General features: G+C 41.7%; 1 protein-coding gene across 1 annotated transcript; it reads right to left on the bottom strand.

Annotated features, from left to right (window-relative positions):
- Positions 1–1,169: 1,169 nt before the first annotated feature.
- On the bottom strand, positions 1,170–27,142 carry IFNAR2 (interferon alpha and beta receptor subunit 2). The gene is made up of 11 exons (XM_081950225.1): positions 26,934–27,142; positions 23,441–23,532; positions 17,211–17,252; positions 15,658–15,787; positions 13,815–13,901; positions 7,875–7,967; positions 5,908–6,086; positions 5,296–5,438; positions 4,215–4,377; positions 3,461–3,579; positions 1,170–2,294 (listed from the first exon to the last, which is right to left on the bottom strand). The coding sequence occupies exons 2-11, from the start codon at positions 23,478–23,480 to the stop codon at positions 1,689–1,691; spliced, it is 1,602 nt and encodes a 533-aa protein (XP_081806351.1). The 5' UTR covers positions 23,481–23,532; positions 26,934–27,142; the 3' UTR covers positions 1,170–1,688.
- Between the last annotated feature and the right edge of the window lie 310 nt (positions 27,143–27,452).

Here is a 27,452-nt window from a genome sequence, read left to right as displayed (position 1 = left end):
CGTACACCCCTGAGCTCCATTTTCGCTGGCAGAGGACTAGCAAAACAAACTAAAAATATAACAAATGGAGAAATGTTTCCTCTTTTGCATTTGAGCATGGAAGAAGGGACAGGAAAGGAAAAAGGGAAAAAGGAAAGACAAAGAAGGAAAGATGGGAAGAGAGCAAGGGAGGAAAAATAAGGGAAGAGGAGAAGGAAGAAGAAAGGAGAATGAATAGGGAAGGAAAAAGAAGAAAAGGAAGGAAGATTATAATGAGAGTGAGTGAAGTTCTGAAGAAAGTCCTGCCTTAGCACTCGACCACCACAGGTGCCCTCAACAGGAGTGATGCCCCAGGATTATTGGTTATAATTCTTGTTTCATCTCCCTCAACTCTTCTGTAAAACACAGGAAGTGACAGTATCCCCAAGAGATAAGATGTTGCATGGGTACGATGTGATCCAATGTCTCAGCAACCACTTTATTCTAACTTGTAACTTTGGATGGCCGTACAGCAGAGCAAAGGAACAACCCCCATTTCCTCTGAAATCTATCTGGGTCCATCAACCCCCAGGGGCTGGACTTAATGAAACCAGCCTCCCTGCAATGAATAGTGATTCTAGAGAATTCCATGGAAATTAGGGCATGATCTGACCATGACAAGGGAGACAACAAAAATACCCTCACTTTTAGATCATGCAGGTATTGCTCTGAGAGAAACACCATGACCGTTGTCATCAGCTGGATTCTGCATGAACTGTGATCTGCCTCTGTCTCCCACTAGTTTTCCTCCTTCAAGCATGTTGGAAGAAATGCATAAAAGAAACCATTCCTTAAGAAATTCACTTTCCTTGTTTGAAAAAACAACAACAATCACACATCGTACTGGTAATCCTTTATGTATAACTACAACTGAATCCAAAATTTACGTTGCTGAATAAGACAGTTGTTAGGTAAGATTTGCCCTATTTTGCAACCTTTCTTGCCACAGTTTTTAAGTGAATCACGGGAAAGTAAATTGCCCTGCAATAAAGTCATGTACTAAGCGTAAGGTTGTTAAAAACAAAATAATAAATACAAGACAAGAAAAAGCAGTTAATTTTTAGATTTCTAAAACAGCAGGACAAATATATGCATTAGATATATGAAGGAGAAGTAAAGGCCAGACCTGATGGCTTCTTGATATGCCGTAGGTCAGGGGTGTCCAAACTTGGCAACTTTAAGACTTGTGGACTTCAACTCCCAGAATTCCCCAGCTAGCTCTGCTGGCTGGGGAATTCTGGGAGTTGAAGTCCACAAGTCTTAAAGTTGCCAAGTTTGGACACCCCTGCCGTAGGTGCAGATTCTAGAATTCCCAGCTAGAGCACATCATGAAGACATTAATTTGGAGAAGGCAGGACACACAACTATATTTGAAAAAATGTCTGCCAGTCACAATATCGGTATAAACTGTAGCTCCAGCTCTGTACAACAAGCTATGTAATTACATTATATTTTGGTATCCATAGGAACCAAGTTCTACATGCAATATAAATGCAGATAGTAAAGTGCCAACACTGTTTTTGTGTAAATGAATCTCATGATCCTTTTAGGGTTAACTTGGAATGAAGAAATGGAAGAAAGAGCTCAATGTTTGTCTGGTCTGAATTACTGCTCCCCAAAAGTGCCTTTCAAAGGGAGGAACAGTGGGAGCTGTGTCACTTTTCATGGATTCATCTTTTCATATATCCGCTGGTGCATTCTGTTTCTGAATACGACGATTCACTTTCTCCAGAGACACTAAGATTTTCCCATGAACATAGAGGACTTTGAACATCAAAGCTCTGATTATCTGGCATTTCAGTGAAATGGTTTGGTTCAAATGCATCCAAAACGCAAGATTCATTCAAGTCTTCATGGTCAATTGTAGAAAAATCCAGGTTTTTATCCGATATTCCTAGCATCACAGAATTTAAGTTTACATTTAAGCAATCTGTACGTTCTGATTCTGCTACATGGCCCGAGTTCACTTCAGAAGGATATAATGGGGTAATTGGGCTGCTTTTGTCAATATCGTTCTGATTCCTTTGTGCTAAAGTTCTGGTTACTTCATTTTTAGTAGCTGAGCGACCTGTGAACAACGTCTGAGTGTTCTCCACCTCAGAGAATGGTGTAATCTGGTTAAAGAAGTCACATTTAGTATCCAAATTACTCTCAACGTCGCTTTCACTGTTCTCATCATCACTGTATTGTTGCACTTCACTTTCCTGGACCTGGACGTCACAAATTTCTTCTGGATCTGATTCAAAGACTGAATAAGCCAAGTTACAGTTGATGTTCTAGGGGAAAAAACAAAACAAATGTTGGCATGCACATTCACAGATGCCCTCAAAACAGTATTGCTGTGTGATTTAAAAAAAATGCCTGAAACATCTATACACCATTTCACTAATAATATGTCTTTGCTTTTCTGTCTCTTTAATGCTGGGGCTTTATTAAACTTTCCTTCCTGGGAATGTCAAATGTTTTCTTCTTTTTTTAATTCTGTCCCAAGTTCCCTTGTAGGTAACTAGGTACAGGTTTTTATTTCTCCTCTTCCCTAATGGGAAAAAAATATGCTTTAAACAAATGGACATAAAAGCTCTCAGCATTTACTTCCGTTAATAAAGTTATGAGGTGGCATGTGCTACAGTTCAATGGGGTTTGATATTCCTAGAAGGAAGGCAGAAATGAATTTTATAGCCTTGTTTGTTCATAAATGAAAGAAAGCATGTGACACATGCAACTTTTCACTCAGGCGTATCTTGTGCTCTCTGGCACAGAGAGATGGATGACTATCAGAGGGCAGGACTTTCAATTCTGTTTCACTGCTAAAGTTACTGTCAAACCCCACCCTAGTGTAATCTGCTTCAAATCCTGTTCAAAGGATGTCCCTTGAACAGAAAACATTTCCTCATGTCTGATGTAGGTGTTTTACCATATCTGTTACCAGAGGCAGCACATAATAATTAGTGGGAATTCATTTAGCTTCAGCAACATAATCTGTCTATTTTAAAATAAGATTCTGTTGGATTACCAGAGGGCTGTTTGCAATGAATTAATCTTGTTTCCAAAATCAACTCTAAAAGTTACATACTATAAAAAAGCCTTCTTAAATCTTGTGCAGGTTCCTGATTGTAAGCTGAAATCCACTTGTATGTCAAGTCCTTAAGCAATACAGTCAAACTAAGAGTGCTGTTTCTTTTGGCACATTAACTGAATATGTAAACATATGAGACTAAAATGAAAAACAGTCTCACAGCCATTAGGATAGAAACAGTCTTTAAACTAATGAAGAAGCTACAGTACATCACCCCAAGTCTATGCCGAACAGAAGCAATACAGGGAATATTCAATGGAGTTAAGGGACATGTAGCTTCTTCTGGGAATCCCTTTCACCACCTTTGGTTGAACTGCCCCAACACATGCAAACTTTAAGTTGAAAATATTTTGCCACACTACTTACCAAGACATTTGGTGATATTCTCCTTTTAAAGGAAATAAAACCAGTCTTATGCAGGAAAGCTGAAATGATTACCACTGCCAATAGTATTAATGGAGCCAAGATTGAAAGCATAATATAATCTGCAGATTAAAAATATATTTCATTAAGCAACAATGCATTTGCAGATTATTTCAAAACTACTTGGTTTTGTCAGGAAGACAAAAAACTATAATATACCATATTTTTGGAGTATAAGATGCACCTTTCCCCCCCTAAAAGTGGGTGAAAATTTAGGTGCGTCTTATAGACCGAATCGGGGTGGTTTTGGCCTCCCAAATCCTCTGTGCATTGGGTTTTCACCCTCATCCCGCAGAAGTACTCTCCAGTGCTCTGCACGTCCCATTTTTGCCAAAAACAGGTGCACTTTTGGGCTCCCAATCCCTCTGTGTGTCCCGTTTTTGCCCTCCCCAGCCCACAGAAGCACTCTGTAGTGCCAAATGGGCCCATTTTTGGCAAAAAACAGGATGTGCAGAGTACTGCAATGCTTATGGGGGCCGAGGTGGGTGAAAACGCGATGCACAGAGGCCAAAAACTATTTTGTTCTTGTTTTCCTCCTGTAAATTTAGTTGCGTCTTATAGTCTGGTGTGTCTTATAGTCCAAAAAATATGGTACTCATTAAAAGATACTGAAATGCTAAACAAATTTCTAGTCTTTTAGTCACAAAATAAACAGGTTCTGCCCTATCCCATTTCCTTATTTCATAATTCAATGTACCTTCTCTATTATTGGAGTCAAGCATAATACATTTTGGAATGGTGGAAGTGCACTGGGAATTAGAACCTGTAAACACCTGAACAGCAATGCAATAATTTTTATTTGGATGCAAATCTTCCAGAATAGTGAAGAAATTATCCTGTTTGGTTATATTTTGAACACGCTGTAAAAGACAAAAAAAGAAGGTGAATTGTTTTAAAATGCACTGAAAGGATAAAGTTAAATGATGTGAATTGGTAAAACTCTACTTTAACCCAGAATCACGGCATGGCTGCACTTACAGTGGTACATCAACCATAATTCAAAGCAGTAACTCAACTGCTTTGAAACTCATCAAACTGGTACTCAACTCATTTGATACAAAAGTTTTGTCCTGATATGCATCGTTTGTTTAGTACTCAATATACAAACTAAAACTTGTTGGCTGCCTTGTGGCTCACTACATTATTCCTTATGGGGAAAATCTGTTTGGTACTCATCGTTTTTGGTACTTATTGTGTCTCCTGGAACCAATTAACAATGAATACCGAAGTACCACTATACTTTCTATTTAAGAATGTCATTTTCTATATGGGGGTTAGAGGAATAGTGAGATATTTTGTGAAGTCCTTTAAATACCAGTACTATTACTATATCACTATTTATAACTACAACAATCATAACAGCAATATCAACAATAGTTTTATTTTTGTAATTTGTGTTTCTGAATTGGATGACATTGCAATGTCTATATACTAAAATGCTTTTTGATATTTTGTTAGTTTAATTGTGTGGGTTTGTATGCTAGTACAGCCATTGATTTTCTATATTAGTCTTAACAACTCAACCCATCAAGTTCAGCTGCACTCTGAACCCATTCAAACAAACTTGCCAATCTGGATTCCATCATTCCATTTAGAACCAATGAATATAAACACTGAACTGGAAAAAAACAATGTCACAATGGCTGAAAATGATGTGAGCTCAACACATCTGAAGCTGAGAGATATAATATTGTAAAAGCAAAAAACCTAGCACATTTCTTAATTATAAAGTGAATTCTTTTTGATATTTTTAAGACCTTAATAATCAAATTACTTACCTGTTCGTTGACATCAGCTGTTTCCACTGTGATTCTATAATCAAGTTTTTGATAAATTTTAAGTAACAGAGGTGGAAGTTTCACTGTGACATTTACACAGTTTTGACAAACAGAAATATTAAACTGAGGTGGCCTGAAGCATCCTGATTAAAACATAAATAAAAGAAATTATCAATACTATTTGCTGGCAGTCCAGATTTTTTTAACGTTAGAAAATGTAATAGACTCTAAAATATATATAAGTACCTTGGAAATTCTGTAGGATTTTTAATCAAACCTAATGTATTCTTATAAATAATATTTTCAATAGAAAGATACATACTTAATGTTTTTAATTTTTTATTATTGGTTTGCTTTAATCATCAATGTTAATTTTGATTCTGAAAGTCAGCCCTGAATACAGAACCTGATTCTTTGTGCTACTCTTAATTTCTAGGCTAGCTTTTAAAATTATCCTTAAATGTATAGTATAACTGGATATAAAGGTCATCAAAGCCAACTTGCTTGACAAATGAACAAAAAGTATTTATTTCCCTGAAGGAAAAATGACCTGATTTGAGATAGTGAAAATTAATACATGATTCAAACAAAAGGAAGGAAGAAATTACTTACGTTTAGTAAATGGATTGAATGGTTTAATATCTGAATAATTTGTTCCATTGCTGGTGTCTTGCTGTACTACAATATATGCCGTTCCATGGCAAAAATCTGCAAATTCATTTGTTAGATTACAGAATGGTCTTGTAATATTAGTACATTCCTGGACTGTCTTGAGCTTTGATTTTACATCACTATATAAAAAAAGAATACAATTCCTTTTCAGTAAGAAAACAGTGATTCCAAAGAAATATATGATAATTTCCCCAAATGTTAGACCCAGATTAGATCTATATGAATAGATGTTTATTTTTGTCTATGCAAGATTAGGTACCCAGGTAAAACTGTATATTTCAATGAATTCATAGTTGATGAAATATCTGCATGGTATATAGTTATATATGGGTTTTTGTGCAAATTTCAATGCACTTGTATTGCTTATGTACACAGATTCAGTGATAAAGCAGTAAATATGGCAGCTACAGAAGTCTGAAGACCCTTCCAATTTTGTAACACTTTCTTTGGCAGAAATAACAACTTTGTTGTTTCTTATAATTGAGAAAGTTTATGTTCTCACTTTTAGATTCTTTTCTTTTCCCATTCTCCCTGGCAGAATCTTCCTTGCTCAAAAATATTCCTGATCTCCTTGTAGGTACTGTATCTTTAAGAAGATCCACTTACATTCACTGGTAAGAATAACAGATGCTATTAAAACAAAGAAATGAGCAAGAGGTGCAAATACTCTGCACTGCTCCTGGGAAGCACAGTTGCTTTAGAAAATTAGACTGGAAGTTTAACTGTTATTCATCTCTCTTTTCTTTCTTCCAAAGCTAGTAATTGGTTCCAAAAGTGGGTTGCTCCCGGTTCGGCCCGGATCGGGTGAACTTTGTAGTAGCGGTGGCGGGAGGCTCCACCCACCTGCCTGGATGTTTCTGAGCATGTGCAGAAGCAGCACAGCGTGAGTGTGCCAAAACTAGTAGGAAAAAGATTGGCAACCCATACTGATTAGTTCCCTTCAGCTCGAAGGGCATCCATTTTTATCCCCCTTTTTCATTTTCCTTTCTATTACAACTATTTTTTTTCCTTAACCAGGTGTGACCAAAGTATGGGTCATGATTTCTGGAAGATTAGTATCAATTTAAAGAGCAATTGACTTTTTTAAGCTGCTGAGGCATAACAGGTGTTCTGTCCAACTCATTTATATTTGGTCTGGATGAGCCTACAGCAGGTTTCTGCAGAGAAAACCCACAGAAAATTCCAAGAGATGATTCAACCCCTGTGCTTAACTATTTATCAAAATATTCATGAAATGCAACAGTTTAGTTTGTTTCTTTGACATTAGATACTATTTAGTTTTATTTGGTGGAGTATCACACATATTCATTTATCACTTAAGAGAGTCATAATATTGCAGAATTTGATAACATTTTATCCTTTCCCTGATATTTTAAAAAAATGTGACATCTGGTAAGAATGTACATATACACATGTAAAAACAAGAAGACAGTGTGAAATACACCTCCAGATCAATCATGCAAGAATATTTCTGTGCTAGAAAAACTCTGACAGCAAGAATGGGAGAGGACTTCAAAAGTTTTTCTTAATTAATTATAGGAACCATTGGAAAGGAGATATTGCAAAATATTGACTGGAAAGTTGTCTGAACCTGCTATATTTATTGTTTTCTTATTTTAAAATTTTAAACACATGCACATAAATAATAAATATGCATTGCAATTTACAAAAAGATGTCATGTTTATGTACTATACAGGAGGTATATCAACTTTTGTTCACTTGAAGTTCGTTGGAACTCATAATGGGTGGTGGTGGCATTTGGGTGATTAGACCTAGCAAGTCAGTATTTTTTCAAACTTTTTGACAGTGTCAGAATTTTTCTTGATTTCAGTGAAAACGTTTAAAGTCCTTTAAAACCTCAGATGTCTTTACTGGGTTCTGCTAAGAATTTATTTATATCTTCTACCTTAGAGCCTGATTCGTTTCAGAGAAAGCTGGGCAAGCAGCCAACTGCCCTGGTCCCAGAACATGATGGTCTGAATCCTGGTTTTCCGGAGACCTGCGAGGGGGGGAGAGGGAACAAGTTATTCCAATAGAGGGTTGTTTGATTACAACGGTCGCGGGGAGGGGGGGATGCGAGGACAAAAGAAGATTACAAGGTCGGTTGGGAGACCGTGGCTGTTGGCTACGCCCGGTCGTTTGTACCAACCCCCGCAACCTAGGTGGCCAGGAACTACAGAGCCCGGGCCTACGGCTGATGCTTTGCAATGCAAGGTCCGTAACCAACAAGGCCCCCCTCATTAATGAGCTGATCTCTGAGGGGGAGCTGGACCTTGCAGGGATAACGGAGACCTGGTTGGGCCACGAGGGTGGTTTACCCCTCGTGGAAATGTGCCCACCAGGTTTCCGCGCATTCCATCAGCCTCGGGCCCTGGGTAAGGGTGGTGGGGTGGCGGTAGTTATACGGGAAGGTCTAGAGCCGAGGGAGTTCACTGTTCCTCAGATATCCGGGTGTGAGTCCCTTGGTGTGAAATGGGGCCCAGGAAGGCAGTTGGGTTTGCTGATTGTATACTTGGCTCCTCGCTATACATCAGCGGCCCTGCCTGAGCTCCTCGAGCTGATCTCGGAGACGGCGGTTGAGATCCCCAGGCTTGTGGTTATGGGGGATTTCAACCTGCCGTCGACGGGAGCAGCGTCTGAGGTGGCTCGGGAGTTCATGGCTTCCATGACAGCCATGGGCCTGACCCAGTTAATTCAGGGCCCCACACACGAAGATGGCCACACATTGGACCTTGTTTTTGTATCTGAGCAGTGGACGAGTGATCTGGGTATAGGGGACTTTGTTGTTACACCCCTGTCATGGTCGGATCACTCATGTCTCCGGCTGGACTTCCCTGGCGCTACCCCCCACCGCGAGGAGGCGGGACCAGATGGTCCAAGCTGGTACCGCCCCAAGCACCTGATGGAGCCGGATAGGTTCCAGATGGAGCTTGGGCCATTACCTGTAGCCCTGACCCGCGCTCGGTCGGAGGACCTAGCGGCCGCCTGGAATAGGGCGGCGGCTGGGGCCTTGGACCGGGTTGCGCCTTTGCGACCTCTCCTGCGGCAGCGACCCACCCGGGCTCCTTGGTATACCGAGGAGCTGAGGGTGATGAAGCGCCATAGGAGACGTCTAGAGAGCAGGTGGAGGTCCTCACGCTCCGAATCTGATCGAACACAGGTAAGAGCCTATTTACGGACCTACCTTGTGGCATTAAGGGCGGCCAAACATAGATATTGCGCTGCTCTTATTGCGTCCGCGGATAACCGCCCTGCCGCCCTGTTTAGGGTGACCCGCGCTCCATGGCACGGGACCTAGTTATTTGCGGGATCGCATCCTCCCACATACATCCCTGCGGCCAATTCGCTCACACAGGGAGGGACTTCTCCTGGTGCCGTCCACTAGGCAATGCCAACGGGCGACACCAAGGAGTAGGGCCTTCTCTGTGATGGGCCCAACCCTCTGGAATGACCTCCCCCCCAACATTAGAACCACTTCTGACCTCCGCTCCTTCCGGCAAAAACTGAAGACTCACCTGTTCCGATTAGCAGGCCTGGCATAATTACAACTGTCCCTCCTGGCAAATGTATTATTATCTGGTTATTTTAGGGTTTTTTAATCTGTTGTGTTTGTTTTAGGGATTCTAAAAAATTATATTTATTCAGCTTTGTACAGTTCTTTTAATTGCATTTTAACCTCCTCCAAACTGTACATATTTAATTTTTTATTGTATTTTTGTGATATTCTATATGGACTGTACACCGCCCCTAGTCCCTTCTGGGAGAGGGGGCGGTCTAGAAGCACAAATAAATTGAAATTGAAATTGAATCAGATATCGAAGCAAGGCAAGGCAAGATAAGGAGATATTCTAGGAAACAGATCCATTCCCAGAGGTTTCTTCCTCTGAATACTGTGTAAAGCACAACGATGTTTAAATGAATTTACTGAATAAGACATTTAGAACTGGTTTTATTTTGGGGATCACTGTTATCTTAAACAATGATTGGGTTAATACACTGTCTTAATCTAAGCATAGTTTCTTTGGTTTGTGCTTAGCATGACTGTGAACCCATCCATTATGGATGATATGATATTAAATCAATTGTAACTTGACATAAGCTATGGTTTAAAATTAAGGATGAACGATTTAAATTCAGGAACAGCCTATATGTATTCCACTACATGTCTAAAACCCAAAACACAACAATTCATACTGAAGCAGAAAAATGGGGAAGACTGATCTTCCCAAGTAGAACAGAATTTATTATTTATTTATTTATTTATTTGTGCTTCTAGACTGCCCCCTCTCCCAGAAGGGACTCGGGGCGGTGTACAGTCCATAGAGAATATCACAAAAATACAATAAAAAATTAAATATTAAATATGTACAGTTTGGAGGAGGTTAAAATGCAATTAAAAGAACTGTACAAAGCTGAATAAATATAATTTTTTTAAAATCCCTAAAACGGACACAACAGATTAAAAACCCTAAAATAACCAGATAATAATACATTTGCCAGGAGGGACAGTTGTAATTATGCCAGGCCTGCTAATCGGAACAGGTGAGTCTTCAATTTTTGCCGGAAGGAGCGGAGGTCAGAAGTGGTTCTAATGTCGGGGGGGAGGTCATTCCAGAGGGTTGGGCCCATCACAGAGAAGGCCCTACTCCTTGGTGTCGCCCGTTGGCATTGCCTAGTGGACGGCACCAGGAGAAGTCCCTCCCTGTGTGAGCGAATTGGCCGCAGGGATGTATGTGGGAGGATGCGATCCCGCAAGTAACTAGGTCCCGTGCCATGGAGCGCTTTAAAGATGGTAATCAGCACCTTGAAACGCACCCGAAAAACCACAGGTAGCCAGTGCAGCTCGCGCAGGAGAGGTGTTACGTGGGAGTACCTCGTACTCCCCATCACAGCCCGCGCGGCTGCGTTCTGAACCAACTGCAGTCTCCGGGCGCGTCCCAAGGGCAGCCCCATGTAGAGAGCGTTGCAGTAATCCAGGCGGGACGTCACCAGCGCATGAGTGACCGTGCGTAGGGCATCCCGGTCCAGTAGGGGGCGCAATTGGCGCACCAGGCGAACCTGGTGGAACACCCCCTCGCCACGGCTGCCACATGGTCATCCATTGACAGCCGGGCATCAAGGAGGACGCCCAAATTGCGCGCCCGTTCCACAGGGGGCAATTGTTCGCCCCCTATGGCCAGCGATGGAATCAGCTGGCTGAACCGAGGTGCCGGTAGCCACAGCCACTCGGTCTTGGAGGGGTTGAGTTTAAGTCTGTTGTCCCCCATCCAGACCCCGACGGCTTCCAAGCACCGGGACATCACTTCAACAGCCTCGTTGGGGTGGTTTGGGGTTGAAATATACAGCTGAGTATCATCAGCGTAGAGGTGATACTCAACCCCAAAACCACGGATGATCTCACCCAGCGGCTTCACATATGTGTTGAACAGGAGAGGCGAGAGGACCGACCCCTGTGGCACTCCACAAGTGAGTGGCCTCGGGGTCGACCTCTGTCCCCCTGTCAACACACATTGCCTCCGGTCGGAGAGGTAGGAGCCGAACCACCGCAAAACGGTACCTCCGACTCCTATCCCCTCCAACCGGCGCAATAGGATACCATGGTCGATGGTATCAAAAGCTGCCGAGAGGTCTAATAGGACCAGGATAGAGGAACAACCTCTATACAATATATAATTATTTTTTTGCCTATATTTTTCTACCCACCATCTTTGTTTTTATTTTTATTTTTATTATTATATTTGTATCCTGCCAACTCAGAATGATACACATGGGAGTCTCCTATTATTTTGCTCTTACACTGAAGTCTCTCAGGAAGTCTCTCAGGAAGTTTGTTAAAAGAGAGAATTGGCTCTAAATCAGCCATGAATTTCCATGGTCATCTGTGGACGCAAACCTGGGTTTCCAAGCTTAGTTCAGAATCTGTATTATATATGCTCCTGATTTAATTCTGAGCCTCAAATTCACTCCAAAGCAAATATTGTAGAAATGTTGACACATTATAATCTTTAAACTGTCATTCATTGGCCTATTGTGTATTAATATAAAATACTTTTCTTTCAAAACACAGAAAGCAGGAAGACAAAAGTTATGCAGTGGATCATCTTGAAGTAAAACGAAAGAGGATAGGAGCAGTGATGTGCAGTCAGGGGAGGCAGAGCCTCACCGCTCTCATCATGAAAAGGGAAAAAAATGTAAAAGGGAAAAGGCGAGTGCTGAGGTGAGGCTAGCTAGCTGCTGCCTCACCGTGAATGATTGCCTAACTGTTTTAAAAAGCCTCTAAAAAAGCGCCCTCTACTATGAAGCAGGAGAACTGCGTGCTTCATCTAGTCTGACTTTTTAGGTGTTTTATGATCGCTCGAGCAGTTAAGCAAGGGTTAAAAGCCTAAAAATTCCTGATGTAGGTGAGGCACGCAGTTCTCCTACCTCATAGTAGAGGGCGCTCGTTCTTCCTGTGACTCAACTCTTCGCTTTTTCTTCCCTTCTCGCTTGCGATACAGTGGCAATAAAGGAGGAGCGCAGAGATGTACCTTCATCTCTTCATTGATTTCCCTTTTTACAGGATGAGCCAGCTTCCTGCTTCTCTTATTTTCTGGAGGTCTCACTTCTTTCTCCATTTCTGCCATTTTTTATTTTATTTTATTCATCTCTACTTTGGGTAAGCGAGCCGCAGTCTCCTTCATGTTGGCTCAGGAAGGAGGGGAATGGGACCGTGGCTCGCGCTGACCTGAGTCTAGCGCTAAGGAGACTCCTACACACACTGTCCCATTCCCCTCCTTCCTGAGCCAACATGAAGGGAACCGTGGCTCGCGCTGGCCTGAGTCTAGCACTAAGGAGTCTCCTGCACATGCTGTCCCATTCCCCTCCTTCCTGAGCCAACATGAAGGGGACCGCGGCTTGCGCTGACCTGAGTCTAGCGCTGAGGAGTCTCCTGCACAGCGTGACTCTTCTCCGCAGCGCAGCGGAAGGAGTTGCTGTCCCCGCCACCGTGATCCTGGGGTATTTTGCTTGCACGCGCAAGAAAGAGATGAAAGAGAAAAAGGAGAAAGAGAGAGAGATAGAGAGAAATGAAAGAGAGCTGGATGGGAGAGAGGGAAAAGAGAGGGAAACAAATTAGAGAGAGAAGGGGGAGAGGGAGAGAGAAATGAAAGAGAACTGAAGGGAAAGAATGAGAGAGAAAAGAGAGGGAAACAAATCAGGGGGGAAAAGGAAGAGAAAAGAAAGAAAGAAAGAAACTAACTTTCTCAGACCTATGACGAAAGCAATGGCAAGCTAGATCTCTTGCCAAGAAAACTGCAGTTTGCCAGAAGGCACAAATTGGAAGCAAGTCTGATTTTTAAAAAAGAAAATAACAGATGGCAAAAAAATGCATCTGAAAATAAGATTATTTATAATTTTGGATAATGTATTATATTGTCAAACTCTAAAGGTTTTTGATAATTAATTGTCATCGTCATCATCATCATCATCATCATCATCATCATCATCATCATCATCATCATCATCATTTCTCTCTCTCTCTCTCCCCCCCCTCGGAGGGACTGTCCTCCCTTGTGGAAAACACAATAAGGAACTCCTCGGCTCCTTGCTCCTCCCCAAATCTCTTTTTTTGTTGTTGTTGGCCACTGGTGGTCACCGCATATGGTCCTTGGCGATATGCTCTTGCCCGCCACCCCTTTGAAACGCATAAGGATGGGACAAAACAGTGCGGATCCTTTTATTAAAACCCCCCTGTATTACAAATGCATTTTAATAAAAAGATTGTGATGACGTCAGTGCCACACCAGCCATAAACCTCACCGCACGCCACTGAATAGGAGCAACAACTTCTCAAGAGTATTTTACTTGCCTGGAGTTGTAAGAATTAACTTGTTCCTGGCTTTTTACTGCTGATTTCCACTTTGTTTCCATGGTATGTAAATTACAGTCAAAATCACTAAAGAAAACAAAGCAAAAAAAATAAAAATTCCCTTCCATTTTCTGTCAAATGTGCCATCCATTCAATAAATGCAGCCATTTTGCTCTAGGTTTATCTCCATCAAATAGGAAAAAGTGCTAATTACTGCCATTGACAGTAATAATTGACTTGTTTATTTTATTTAAATAAAATGAGGACATATTGCCAATTGAGTGATAACTGTAAGTTTTTGCAAATATACTTCAATTGAATATAACAGACTGATGTTCTTTTATTTATAGGCACCTGGTACAATTGTGATGATGAAAATATTCACAAAACAGGCATGCTTATGTTCGGTGTTGGATATACTATGGCAGCGATGGCGAACCTTTTTTGGCTCGCGTGCCATAAGTGGGGGAAGCGCAGGGGGGTCGTGTGCGGGTGTGCCACACCCATAATGCAATGTGCGACACCCCAGTGCACATGCGCGCACTACAGGCGTGACCCCCCCCATTTTTGCATGCTTTTTTCGCCCTCCGCAGGCTCCAGAGGCTTTATAGGAGCATGGGGAGGGCGAAAACAGCCTCCCCCGCCCCCCCGGATGCCCTCCGAAGGCTTCACGGACAGTCAGGAGGCTTCCCTGACACCTTCGGAGCGCTCAAAACGACCCTCCGAGCAAACCAGAAGTGACTTCCGGTTTGCTCAGAGGGTTGTTTTGAGCGCTCCGAAGGCTTCAGGAGACTGCCCTGAAGCCTCCGGAGAAGTCAAAACGACCCTCCGAGCAAACCAGAAGTCCGTTCCTGAACTTCCGGTTTGCCCATAGGGCCGTTTTTTTGCACTCCAGAGGCTTCACGGAAGCTCATGAAACCTCCAGAGGGCCTTGGGAGGGGGCGGGGAGGCTTTTTTCACCCTCCCCAGGCTCCTATAAAGCCTCTGGAGCCTGGGGAGGGCGAAAAATGGCTTTTAAAAAGGGTGAACTCAGCTGGCCAGCTCGCACATGCGTGCTGGCCAGTTGACAGGGCAGCGCCTTGCGTGCCCTGACAAATGACTCCGCGTGCCACCTGTGGCACGCGTGCCATAAGTTAACCATCACTGTACTATGTTCAAAGGTTTGCATCAATTATCTCATAATGCACTTTTTGTCACTTACTTTCCTTTGACCTCCTGAATACATCAAGGATTGAGACAGTGTATATTGCCTCAAGATTTTCAATTGGTTTTAGGTTCATATAGGATAGGATTAAATCTACACTCCAAGTATATGCAGCACCCAGGATCCTTTTTGACTCCATTTGCTGAATTTTTTTCACAGTTTTCTATCATTTTCAGACTGGAAAATGATAATACTGAATTGTATTCCCAATAATATGCTTTATAGAATTAAAGAAAGAACCCTCTTTAAATTCTACCTTAAATTCATGAAAATACAGAAAACTCTGGAGCCATTCAAATGTATGTCATAGCCTGGTTATTTTGCATTATCAACCCATGCTCTGTGGCCTTTGTCACTCCTAAAATATTAAGGGTGGCCTCTGTTCGCAAAATGATAATCACTCCTCAACTTTACTAGATATTTATAAGAAATAATATCCCATGCATTCAATCAAATTATGTCCAATCCACAAAGATATACCAAATAAATCTGACCTTTAAACATTTGCATTATTTTTATCTTTCTTGAAGCAATATCTAAGTACCTGTGTTAAACTAATACTTTGTCCATCATGATTACTTGTAAACAGTTACAAAATGTAAATATCAATATGTACGTATAAAGAAAACAGATAGAAACCTTTTCACATTATACTTGTACATCACTGTGTAGCATGCTGGCATTCTTGAACTATTTCCAGCTTTCCATGATAGAATGTACTCAAAATCCTCTGCTTTCATATTCAGCATGAGTGATGATTTAGATGTTTCTGGTGGGGGAAAAAACTTCTCACTGTATATTCGTATGCATCAAGTAGAATGTACTAGGACATGTCATCAGAGGTGGTATTCAGCAGGTTCTGACCAGTAGAACTGGTAGCGGAAATGTTGAGTAGTTCAGAGAACTGGTAAATAACATCTCTGACTGGCCCCACCCCCATCTATTATCTGCCTCCCGAGTTCCAGCTGATCGGGAGGGAATGGGGATTTTGTAATATCCTTCCCCTGTCACACCCACCAAGCCATGCCCACCAAGCCACACCACGCCCACAGAACCGGCAGTAAACATTTTTGAATCCCACCACTGCATGTCATGTCTATTTTTCTCATAGCTTAGGCCTAAACTTTTATTCCTGCTGTTCTCCTTTACAATTTGATGTTTCTACCAGCAAATCCAAAATTTGTCCCTTACTTTATGCATCAAGCAGATTGTTTGCCACCATTATATATATTTAAAGTAAGAAGCATGCAAAAACATGCAAAAAGGAAAGGTGGAAGAAGAAAGAGGGGGGGGGGTATAAGAGCTATCATTTAAATAATAAAGAAAAACATTTTGGAAAATAGGAGAAATCAGCACAGGGCACAGCTGGTTTCAAAGAGAATGAGATTTCCCTGGGTTTCTGTGATCAAGAACACCGACTGAGTCAATAATGGATATAAATAGTTGCAAAATGTTCCATTGGCCATAATGCAAATTATGGGTGCTTTCTCCCACTCTGTTTAAGCACCCAGGGTGCTCCTAGTCATGTTTAATGTACTTATATCCCATTTCTTTTTTCTGGATATAATTTAAATCAAGCATTAGATTGCAATCAATCAACGTGCTTATTTTCTAAGAACACCTATTGCCTGATATGGGGACCAAGGAACCCTTGGAGATAAGGATGATGCTGGAGGCCGGTGATTAACTTTGTAGCCTCCCAACATTACACTTTTGTTGGTAACGGTGAGGAATTTGATGTAGTTTTAATGAATGGAACAGAAATCCCAGGCAAGGCCAAGCTGAAGGGTTCATTTAAGCATCAGCTTTGTATGTTCCCTCCTCCCCATCGGCATTTTTCTTTAAAACTAGATTGTTATATGCAATCATGACATTATAGTTGTATTAAATTTGGTTAATTTAAGTAACACAGCTTTATAATCTATTATAAAGTGGGCTCATTTTAACATCAGCAGTCTTTAAAAAAACCACCTAAACATAAACACTTCCAAAATTCTCATCCCAGCTATGCAAGAAAGGGATAAAATAGAGTAGGGGATGTGTGTGAAGCAGATGCTTGCTTGACCTTTAGATAGCTCACACTTAATCATGCTTTGGCATAACATTAGATAGATCGATGGACTAGATTTATGTCACTTACAGGGATGTTGCTATCAATAAGAGCTCATCTCTAGTACATGAAAAATACTTACCAAGAAAGTTGCTAAAACTCAAAGTTATTGCACTGATGTATACTGTAAATTAAACAAAACAAATATTAGGAAAAATGCTACAATCATTTGATCATACATAACTAGATGGTTGGAAAGTTAATATAAAACAGAATTTAGCATCAGAGATTCATGACTTTCTTCCAGACTAGAGTGAGTGGGTATTTTGCTACTGAATAGCTTCATGTCAGAAAACAATTCATAAGCAGCTTTGGGTATCCAATTATCTTCAAGGATGGTTACAGGTGTATTATCCCTATTTCTTTCCAAGGTTTTCCATGATAAAATGTACTCAAAATCCTTTGGTTTTGTTTACTGTTTGTCCTCTCAACCCAAGCTTGGTGGGCATGGCAGGGGAAGGTTACTGCAAAATCCCCATTCCCTCCCGATCATCTGGGACTCGGGAGGCAGATGGGGGTGGGGCCAGTCAGAGGTAGTATTTACCGGTTCTCCGAACTACCCAAAATTTCTACTACCTGGTCAGACCTGCTGAATACCATCTGTGTCTTTACCCTGAGCAACTGTTTGAATAGCAGGTATCTGCAGTGGCCAAGAGGACCAAATCCTATGTGCCAGTTGTTTCCATTCCTGAACTGGAAGGCCCTGTTTGTAATCACCTCTTGTTTGTGGTATTGCAAGGTGTCCTACAAAGGGTTCCCCTTGTAGACCATTAGGAAACTACAAGTGGTTCACAATGCAGTGATGTGAATAATTATAGCTGAACCACAGAGTGGTAACATCATTATTTTATGAGTTGCACCGGCTATATTAGGCTTCTGGGTGTAATTCAAGGTGAAAGTTATCATTTATGAAGCCTTTCATGGAAAAAAGGTTCTTTGTTGAACTATCTGGCTCTGGTTATTTCAGCAGATCAAACAGGTCCAACAGGGTGGGCATGTTCATCCTGTCTCCTCTATGAAACAATGTCATTTCATGGGATTCGGGCACCTTGCGTTCTGTCACAGTGCCCGTCCTATGGAACAACATATCCCCTGAGATTCAGACAGCCGTTAGCCAAGCAGCCTTCTGTAAAGCATGGCTCTTCCCCCCAGACATTGAATCAGGGAATTAGAGGTTGATATTATGATTGTGGCTGGCTTGAAATGTACTATATTTTTATTGTTATTTTTGTTTTATGTTTGTTTGTCTAGTTAAGTTATTTTTTGTTTCTTTTTAACCTGACGTTAGCCACATAGTGTCATAATTTGTCTTTTAGGCCCTCATATAAATTGATTAATTGAACAAACAATCTTCTTGTACTTTCAACCAACATAAATACCAGTTTGTAGAAGGCTGCTCTGTTCAATCTGACAGTAACCACTTTCCTCTAATGCAATACTGCCATTTATTACTTTTTTAAAAAATGATCTTAACATATTTTCAAATATTAATATTATATTGCTCACTTCATGCTGGAATCAGTAGGACTGTTAGTTAAGATTTGTTTCTGTTGATGGAAAAGCGCCTATTTTAAAATGGCCATAGCTGATGTAACTAAGTCCAAACGCAGATATAAAATAAATAGAAGTACTTTTTTTTAATGGCGAAATTTTATTGAACCTTTAAAACATATTCACTCCACAAAAATCCATTTTCAGAGTACAATTTAAGAACCTCCATTTGAGAAGATCTGTGACCTGATAGAAGCCCTGCAGCCACTGGAGGCATGTCAGTTACACTGAATGGCAGCCTGTAAAATTAGATGGCAGGATTGCCCAGCTATATTTCATTAGTAATGTCAGGTGGAATAAGGATAGGTATAGGATTTTATACTTGTAAGTGGTATTTTTAGGGCAATGGGAAATGTATTGTGGTGTATATAGATTTTATAGCATTTATGCAATTTTTAACTTTTCTCTAATATTTAACTGTAGTTGGACCACACTCTACTGGAGTACATATTTGGTTTTTGTTTGATACAGTTAATCTTTGACTTACTTAGTGACTGTTCAAAGCTACGATGGACCTACCAAGGGGATACTCACAACCACAATTGGAAATTCTTTTTTTTTTTTATAATAAATTTTTATTGGGTTTTCAACATTTATAGGGAAAAGGGTAAATGGACAGGTCTACAAATTTTGGCAGTTGCAAAATGTGAAAGGCGCCCCTCCCTCCATACCCATAGTATACATTTATATATAATGCATTGGTATATAATTGATTACAATCAGCATATTAGTTCTATTACTAAATTCAATCAGATTAAACATTACAGTATAAAATCCAAGTATAATTCCATTATCACTTTCGGTCAATTTATAATAATATGATTTTCTTGTTTATTTTTGTGATCTGAGTCTTCTTGCTATTGCCCCATCTCCCTCCACTGGCAGAGCTCTGGCCCCTCCCGTGTCCTGCGTGTCCGTTGTAATGTCTGGTGTTTTCTCTAGGAGTGTTTTATTTTTTTCCATAAAGGCCTGCGCCTCTATGGGTGAATTGATTCTAATTCTTGTCTCCTCCCAGAATATCAGCATACCTTCAGGCATCAACCATCTAAACCACACCCCTTTCTGGTATAATTTATTCGCTAATTGCGAATAATTCTTCCTTTTTTCTCTAATCTTCTTAGGGATCTGCTTCAGAATGGTTATCTCCATATCATGATATGTCAATGCTTGCCCCCTTTGTGCACCCAGAATTTCATCTCTTGTGCTTTTTCTAAGAAATTTAATGTGAACCTCCCTGGGTACATTGTGTGTTCTAGCATAAGCTGAGTTCACTCTATAAACCAGGTCTATATCCCACCCCATCTGTTGTTTTTCTTTGTGTGTGTAGTCAGCCAGGATGTTTGTCATGATGTCCCTTATGTTTTCCCCATCTTCTTCTATAACATTTTGAAATCTAAGATAATAGGACATTCTCTCAAATTCTAATTTCATCTGTTGGATGTCAAGATCTTTGTTCCCTTTCTGCACAGCTTCTACCACCCCCTTCACCTCCTCCACCCCCCCTTCCACAAGGTTCAGTCTTTGTGAGTTCTTATAAATTTGGGCTTGATTTTCTTTAATTTCATCTTTCATTTCCCTTAGCTGTTTCTTGATTTCCTCCTGGCCCTGTAAAATTTGTTGAAGCATTTGTTGAAAGTCCATCTCTGTAGTCTTGGGTTGCATCAGTTCTGTTATCTTTGACTGTGTGGCTGGACTGGATGTTGCAGATGTTGGAGCAGACGTGGCAAAGCCAGGTTTTCCAGGAGGTGGTCTTTTGGATGCCATCCTTTATAACGTTAAAAGTTCAGTCCATATATAAGATAAACAGTTAGAAAAGAAGGATAGCCAGGTGAATTCCGGGAGCAGGAGAACCAGGCAGAAGAGAATCTCTCTAATAAGTCTGGCAATAGATGAAAAGTTTCCCCTAGAAAGTTCAAAAAATACCAATCCACAAGAGTTTCCTCTGGGAGACACGGAGACAAAGACCGGAAGCCTGAATTTTAAAGGTGGAGTCAGGTTTCACAGTTCATAAAGACAATGGAAGTGTGACATCTTGCCCTGCCAGTTTTGGGCACAGAGGCATAACAAAGTTTTTAAAAAAGTTCCAGAAGTCCTCAAATCACAGTAATATATAAAATTAAATTGAAAAGAAAATCATCTCAACCTGGGTGAGGCTTCATTCGTTGGCTCTCCCCCCTCCTCCTCCCCCGGGGGCTGAGAGCAAAATTGTTCCTCGCCGCTTGTCCAAGGGGGGGGGAAACCCCCCTCCCTCCAGCCGCGCCTCCAACTTGCTCCGAAAGTTGTTTTAAAGAAAGCTGAATAATCCTTCGTGCAGAATAGGGAGTGAAGAGAGAAGCAACCTCACCGCACCGCAGCTGCGTCCTTCTATTGTTGCATTCTCCGGTCGGCTTTAGCGAGGCGCGAGGCACAGAAACGCGAAGCGCCCTCCGATCTTGCTCCCCGGTGCCTTGGGCGCGCGAGAGACCTCCCGCCGGCCGCCGCTGCTGCAGGAGACCCCCGCGATGCCGCCCCTCCGGCAGGACCCCTCTGCAGGGCGTCTTGTGCCCCCCAAGGAGTGGGGAAGCCCACCGGGGAGCCGGAGCAGGCAAAGAGCTGCCCGTCGCCGCCGCCGGCGGAACCGGAACTCCACAATTGGAAATTCTGAGTCATACATCCCCGGTAAGGTAACTAAATGTTGGACACACAGCATCTGGGCAAGCTTTGCTTATGGTGAAAGGGGCAAGCTTTGCTTATGGTGCCATAATAAAAACCGATCTCTGAAGAAAAATCTTTTACAATATGAAGCAATATTTCTAATGTGTAGTAGGCAAAAGGTTGAAAACTATTAAAATAAATGCATCCAATAGATCTGTGTGGAACGCAATGCTGAACTTCTCTTCCATTTAGTCTTTGAAGTACATTTTCCTCTTAGTTTCATGTAATAATTTGCTACAGGTAGTCCTCGACTTATGATCACAATTGAGCCCAAACTTTCTGTTGCTAAGCGAGAAATTTGTTAGGTGAGTTTCGCCCCATTTTTCTTCCCATTGTTGTTAAGTGAATCATTGCAATTAAGTTAGTGACACGGTTGTTAAGTGAATCTGGATTCCTCGTTGATTTTGTTTGTCTGGTTGCAAAAGGTGATCACATCACCTTGGGGTACCGCAATCATCATAAATATGAGCCAGTTGCCAAGAATGATCCTTTGACCATGGGAATGCTGCAATGGTCATAAGTGTGAATGATGGTCTATCTGCAGCATCCCACAGTCACATGACTGCATTTTATGATGGTTTTGCCAAAACCCAGCATTTATTTCTGGGTTTTTTTTTTGTTTTTTTTTGCAAAACAACAGTCATGGTGAATCTTTGATTTGCTTAATGACTCCAACAGAAATATCTTAAAATTGGATTGGACACATGGCCAACCCATTTTATGACCGTCAGGACTTATGACCATGATGGGCAGGCTCCATTATGGTTGTACGTTGAGGAGTACTTGTATAACAATCAGGCATTTGGCTTTCTCTCACCACAAAAAAAAGTTTGCTTTTCCTTTTTTTATAATTTATTGTAGACCATTTCTTTTATGTTGGAAGACTTATGGAATTACAAAGTAATATTATTCATTTGTAAAAGCTATCTTTTGACCAAATATCCACAAACAGGAAGAGATAAAAAATAGAATGATGTTAAGATCAAAGAGGGGCAGATGCAAAAGCTATCGAATAGAAAGACACATATTGTAAAAAGCCATCAGTGGGTGTTACTTCAGTATCTATGAATCTAGCCACTGTGGTTTGTGGGCAATGGATTTTGGGGCTTTGGCATTAGATCCTAGCTACATAGCCATAGCTTTTTCAATAAACCATGATAAACATAAGTTCTGGCTTAGTACAATGTATTAGTTCAACCAGAAAGTTTTGCAAAAGAAAAACAAGCCCTCATAGAATAATTAAAAATTACCACTTAAACCTCTTTTGTACAATCACTAGATATTTAATATACAGAACATAGTGTATCCTGAAAGTATGTATTCCCGGCTTCATCATCCAAGATGTGAAGCTAAAAAATTGGCCAGCTAAAGAAAACAGAGATCTGTATTAGGCAGCAACAATATAAGAATATGCTGAAGTTGAATGATAATGGCAAATACATCATTTCATTCTGTGCAAGAGAAACGTTTTATCAAGGAAACTTCACTACATTCCCTCATCTGCATTCTGGAGAGCTGCTTATGTGACCAGGCCAGCCTTAAGTGTTGTAAATTAAATCCGCTGCCCAGGTGATTTTATCTTTGGGGAGCAGTCTATATATTAGAAGACACTATTACAAATGTGAGTTTCAAGAGAACAGCTTAGAATTATAAATAGTAATAACACATATTTCTATTCTGAATGCAAAATGTGTTTCTTTTTTAAAAACCTAATATTACACATGTTTTAGGAAAGAGGTTCAAATAAGACAAATGCTAAATGAAAGAACAACGAATTATTATTTTTCAAAATTAATTAAAAACCTTAAAAATAAATTGTGCATGATTTTACTCTCCAAATTAGGTAGGACTGCTATTGCTATTGTTTCAATTGATGTATCCCCTTGAAGACCATTTATCAATAATATGTTTCAAATAAACAATTTGTTTTAGACACATGGAAGGAAGTGATCATACCATTTCCTGGGCAAATTTCCTCCCACGTTAACACATGACAAAGAAGGAACTGGCAGCCAAAAAACAAAAAAACACCCCACCCTACATTCTCTCTAATTAAATTTAACTTACCAAGTTTGCAGAAATTCAGTGGTTTCATGGAAAATGCCATTGTAGTTTAAAAACACATCCTAGCAATTTAAGTGTTGATGTTAGTTGTGCATCTGCAATGGATCAAATGAAACAGTGTTCAAATAATAACAAACAAGGCCCTTTAATGTATTGTAATGTTAAAGCTTTGCTATATCCTCCTATACAAATAAGGCTTTTTGATGTAAGATGTTTTTAAGTGGGAGAGGAAAACGATTTTCTGTTATCGCTCTTCTCTCTGCAGGCCTCTGCTATTCAAGTCTGCTCCAAAGAGCTCGAGAACACTGTGAGATTTCATACTAATAGAAACAATGTAAGTGTGCATGTACACACACAGAGAGACGAACAGCTTATGTTCACTGAAGCCTTTGCCAAAGGATACAATGCAATATAACTCAATGTAACACTCCAAGGTTGAAGCCTGGTTGTATTTAAGAGCTCCTTGTTAAATTTATGAAAGCAACATTTTTTCCGGCTGTCTGTTGTGCTATAAGCTGCCTAAAGTGCAATTTATAGCACAAGAGTTTCTATAAAAGGAATTGAAACTTCAAAAATATGATATTTCTTCGTCCCAGTTAAAACAATTACATTTCTAAGTACTTTTAAAGCTCACCACCCAGTGTTACTTAGTATTCAAGCAGAGGTACAGCAATTCAAAACTGCAATCCGTTTGTTCAACCACAGCTTCCAGAATGCACCAGAGCAATTAAAAGACAGAGGAAGCCAAATGAACTTCCTTTATTCCCCCTGAAATCCTTACTCAGACAATCGCTGATGGCTGTACATAGTTTATGTACAAAAATACAGATATTGATTTCTCTCATTTAGAGTAATTTATATGCAAAATTACACAGAAGGAAGATAAAGAAGACAAGCCTGGCTTTGACTGAAATAAATAGTAGTCACAATAAAGAGTTACTCTGATTTCAATGTCGCAAAAGTGTACAACTTCATTTTTTATTTATTTTTCACATTTCTGAACTGCCCATCTCCCTCAAAGAGGGACTTTTAAAATCAAACCGGGAACCCACTCAAATTAAGCCTTGGACTTCTGGTTTGCCCATAGGGCCATTTTTCGCACACCTCTGTAGGGCCTCCGGGGGCGGGAGGAGGCCTTTTTCACCCTTCTCAGGCTCCTAGAAAGCCTCTGGAGCCTGGGGAGAGCGAAAAATGGGTCCATCGGGTGCCAAAAGCGGGGGAAGAGCGGGGGCGGTTCGCATGCATGCTGGGGGTCGTGTGCATAGAATTATGGGTGTGGGCATGCCCAAGGATGACCCCCCTGCGCTCTCCCCGCTTTTGGCATGTGATGGGAAAAAGGTTAGCCATCACTGGTCTATTCACATGTTAGAATACTTTGGTGATACTGGAACAGCTCCGCTGAGACTAGAATGGGATATTTCAGGCCTGAAACAGCCAAATATTTTTGTTTTGCTGCTTCTTGGAAGATATAGAGTTATAAACTTTGACAATGACAGCAGATGGGAATAACATTAATTCCAGAAACTGACAACAGGACACATGATATATATGCTGTATCCCCTACACATGTAAAGACACATGCACTTTAACTTTAAATAGATCTCCAAGAAAGGCTGCCTTAGAAAGCTTTTTAGGTGAAGTTTCAGACTCAGGCACACAAACTTTTAAAAACAACTATTTGATTCTCAGAAAAATGGGAAGTGACTGGCACTGAAACCAGATGACAAAACCACACTTGAGTGTAAACAATTTTAAATCTGCATTGCCTTCCTCTTTTCTTTTTTTAAAGGCCATGCCATCTGTGCATTGTGTTAATCTGGAAAGAAATAGTACTTTCTGAATGAACAAGCAAGTATTATTGTTGTCCTCACATTTATTTTAAAAAGATAGTGTTGATATTTTTTAACCATACTTTTTGTTAAGAGCCTCCATAACAGGAATTAAAGCTCTAATAAATTATTAGTGTCCAGCAAAAGTGTAAGACCACTTGCTAGAGAAAAAGTTGTCTCAGAATCTGAATTTCTCTTACAAATAAACAATGTTTTTTTCTCTAATTCTGTAAGCAAAATCTGCCTTCTTCAATGGAGCTTTCTGGGGCAAAAGGCAAACCTTTCAGCAACCATTCCCCCATCCCTGCATTGGTTGTCATAAAGACCCGTACAGGTAGTTTGTGACCACAATTGAGCCCAAAATGTCTGTGGTCTCAAGTGAGACATTTGTTAAGTGAGTTTTTGCCCCATTTTATGACCTTTCTTGCCTCGGTTGTTAAGTAAATTTAGCTTCCCCATTGACTTTGCTTATCATTAGATTGCAAAAGGTGAACACATGATCTTGGGACACAGCAATGCAGTGGTGGGTTGCAAATCCCTTTCCAACCGGTATGGTTGGAATGGGGCCGGCGGCGTCCTCGTGGACGCACGCAGCACGCGCATGCGTCTTAGCGACTCTGCAACGCTCCAGCTGCTCTGTACGTGCCATGAGCCTGTGTGGAAGCGCAGAAGCCTTTAAACACCAGTAAGGAGCTCTGGCCGATGGGTGGGCCCTCCGGAGCACCACACCAGAATGGTATCTGATGCTCTGGTACGCCTGTACTGCAACCCACCACTGCAACAAAGGTCATAAGTATGAGTCAGTTGCCAAACATCTGATTTGGCAACTGACTCATTTGATGGCATGAGCCTGAGGGTGGCAACTGGCAACATTTGATGGAATGAGCCTGAGGGTGCTTCAAAGGTTGGAACTATGAAAAATGGGTTTAAGTCCCTGTTTGCAGTGCCTTGTAACTTTGAAAGGTCACTAAAGGAACGGTTGTAGATCGAGGTCTGCCTGCTTTAGCCATCATAAAGCAGCTCTGTTTGAAGGCGCAGAGCTACTCGGGTGGGTCCCTGCACGAGGTGTGCGCTGCAGCTTTTTAGGGACGAGATCCGGCAAATTAAACCAACGCTGAGGGCTAAGACCGGTTTGATTATTCCTGTATCTTGCCGTCTTGTGGCCGCCCGAAGCAGCAGACGCTGAGAGTGAGGCAGCCTTCCGCCCTCCACCCGCTTCCACTGCAGCGTCGCCTCCCTTTCAACAGGCTGCTCGGGCAAATCCTTCGGTGGCTGCGGCCTAGGGGAGCGCGGGGCCGTTTTGAGGGCCGAAGACGCGCGCGGGGCCTCGCGCACCCCCGGGGTGGTCTCCCCCAGTCTCTCGGGCCGCTGTTACGCGCCACAGCAAAGGAGCCGAGCCAAACGCGGCGGCGCAATTTAGCCCGTTGCTGCAGCGCAAAGCCCTGCCTCGTTTTCTTCTGTGCCAGTCTTGGAAAGCGGCAGAGAGGAAACGCCCGGCTCCGGCCTCTACGAGGGGCGGGCACAGCCAGCTTGCGCCAGGCCTGGTTCTCTTCCGAAGAAGCACCCTTGGCTCCTGCCGCGAGGTCAGCCCTTTGCGCCCGAAGCTCCTGCCTTCCCTCCCTCCCTCCCTGGAGAAAGTACGGTAATTGGCCCCGTGCCGGGCTCACCTGCCGAAGGAGCGGCTCATTTCTCCGCCTCAGACTCCGTCGGAGCCAAATCAACAAAGCCGCTCGGTGAAACCCACTCGATGGCCCCGCAATTCCGAAAACGAAAGCCAGCTCGAGTGGGAAGGGCGGGGATGCCGCTGGCTGCCGCATCTCAGCTGCGGGGGGCCTGGTTTCGGGGCAGCGGAGAAGCGCTGCTTTGGCCTAGGAAAAAAGGAAGGGTGGTGTGAGTTAACCGCAGCTCTCCCTCCCTTCCTCCTTCTCAGTGTTTGCTATGCCTGCTTTCTTCCTTCACGATCGGAGAGTTTTGGCTGCTCGAACCAATTGCTTGGGAATCAAATCCAAAGAAAACAAATCAAACAATGAGGTAGGGAGCGATGGGGACAAAAGAAAAACCCAAACAACAATTAGGGACAGTGTTTCTCAACCTTGGCGACTTTAAATCCTGTGGGCTTCAACCCCCAGAATTCCCCAGGCGGGGGGGGGGGGGATTCTGGGAGTTGAAGTCCACAGGACTTCAAG

The sequence above is a fragment of the Natrix helvetica genome, assembly GCF_964273705.1.
Source record: "Natrix helvetica genome assembly, chromosome: 4".
NCBI classification, from domain to species: Eukaryota; Metazoa; Chordata; class Lepidosauria; order Squamata; family Natricidae; genus Natrix; species Natrix helvetica.
Note: the sequence above shows the minus strand (reverse complement) of the source record. Positions and strands in the feature narration are given on the sequence as shown.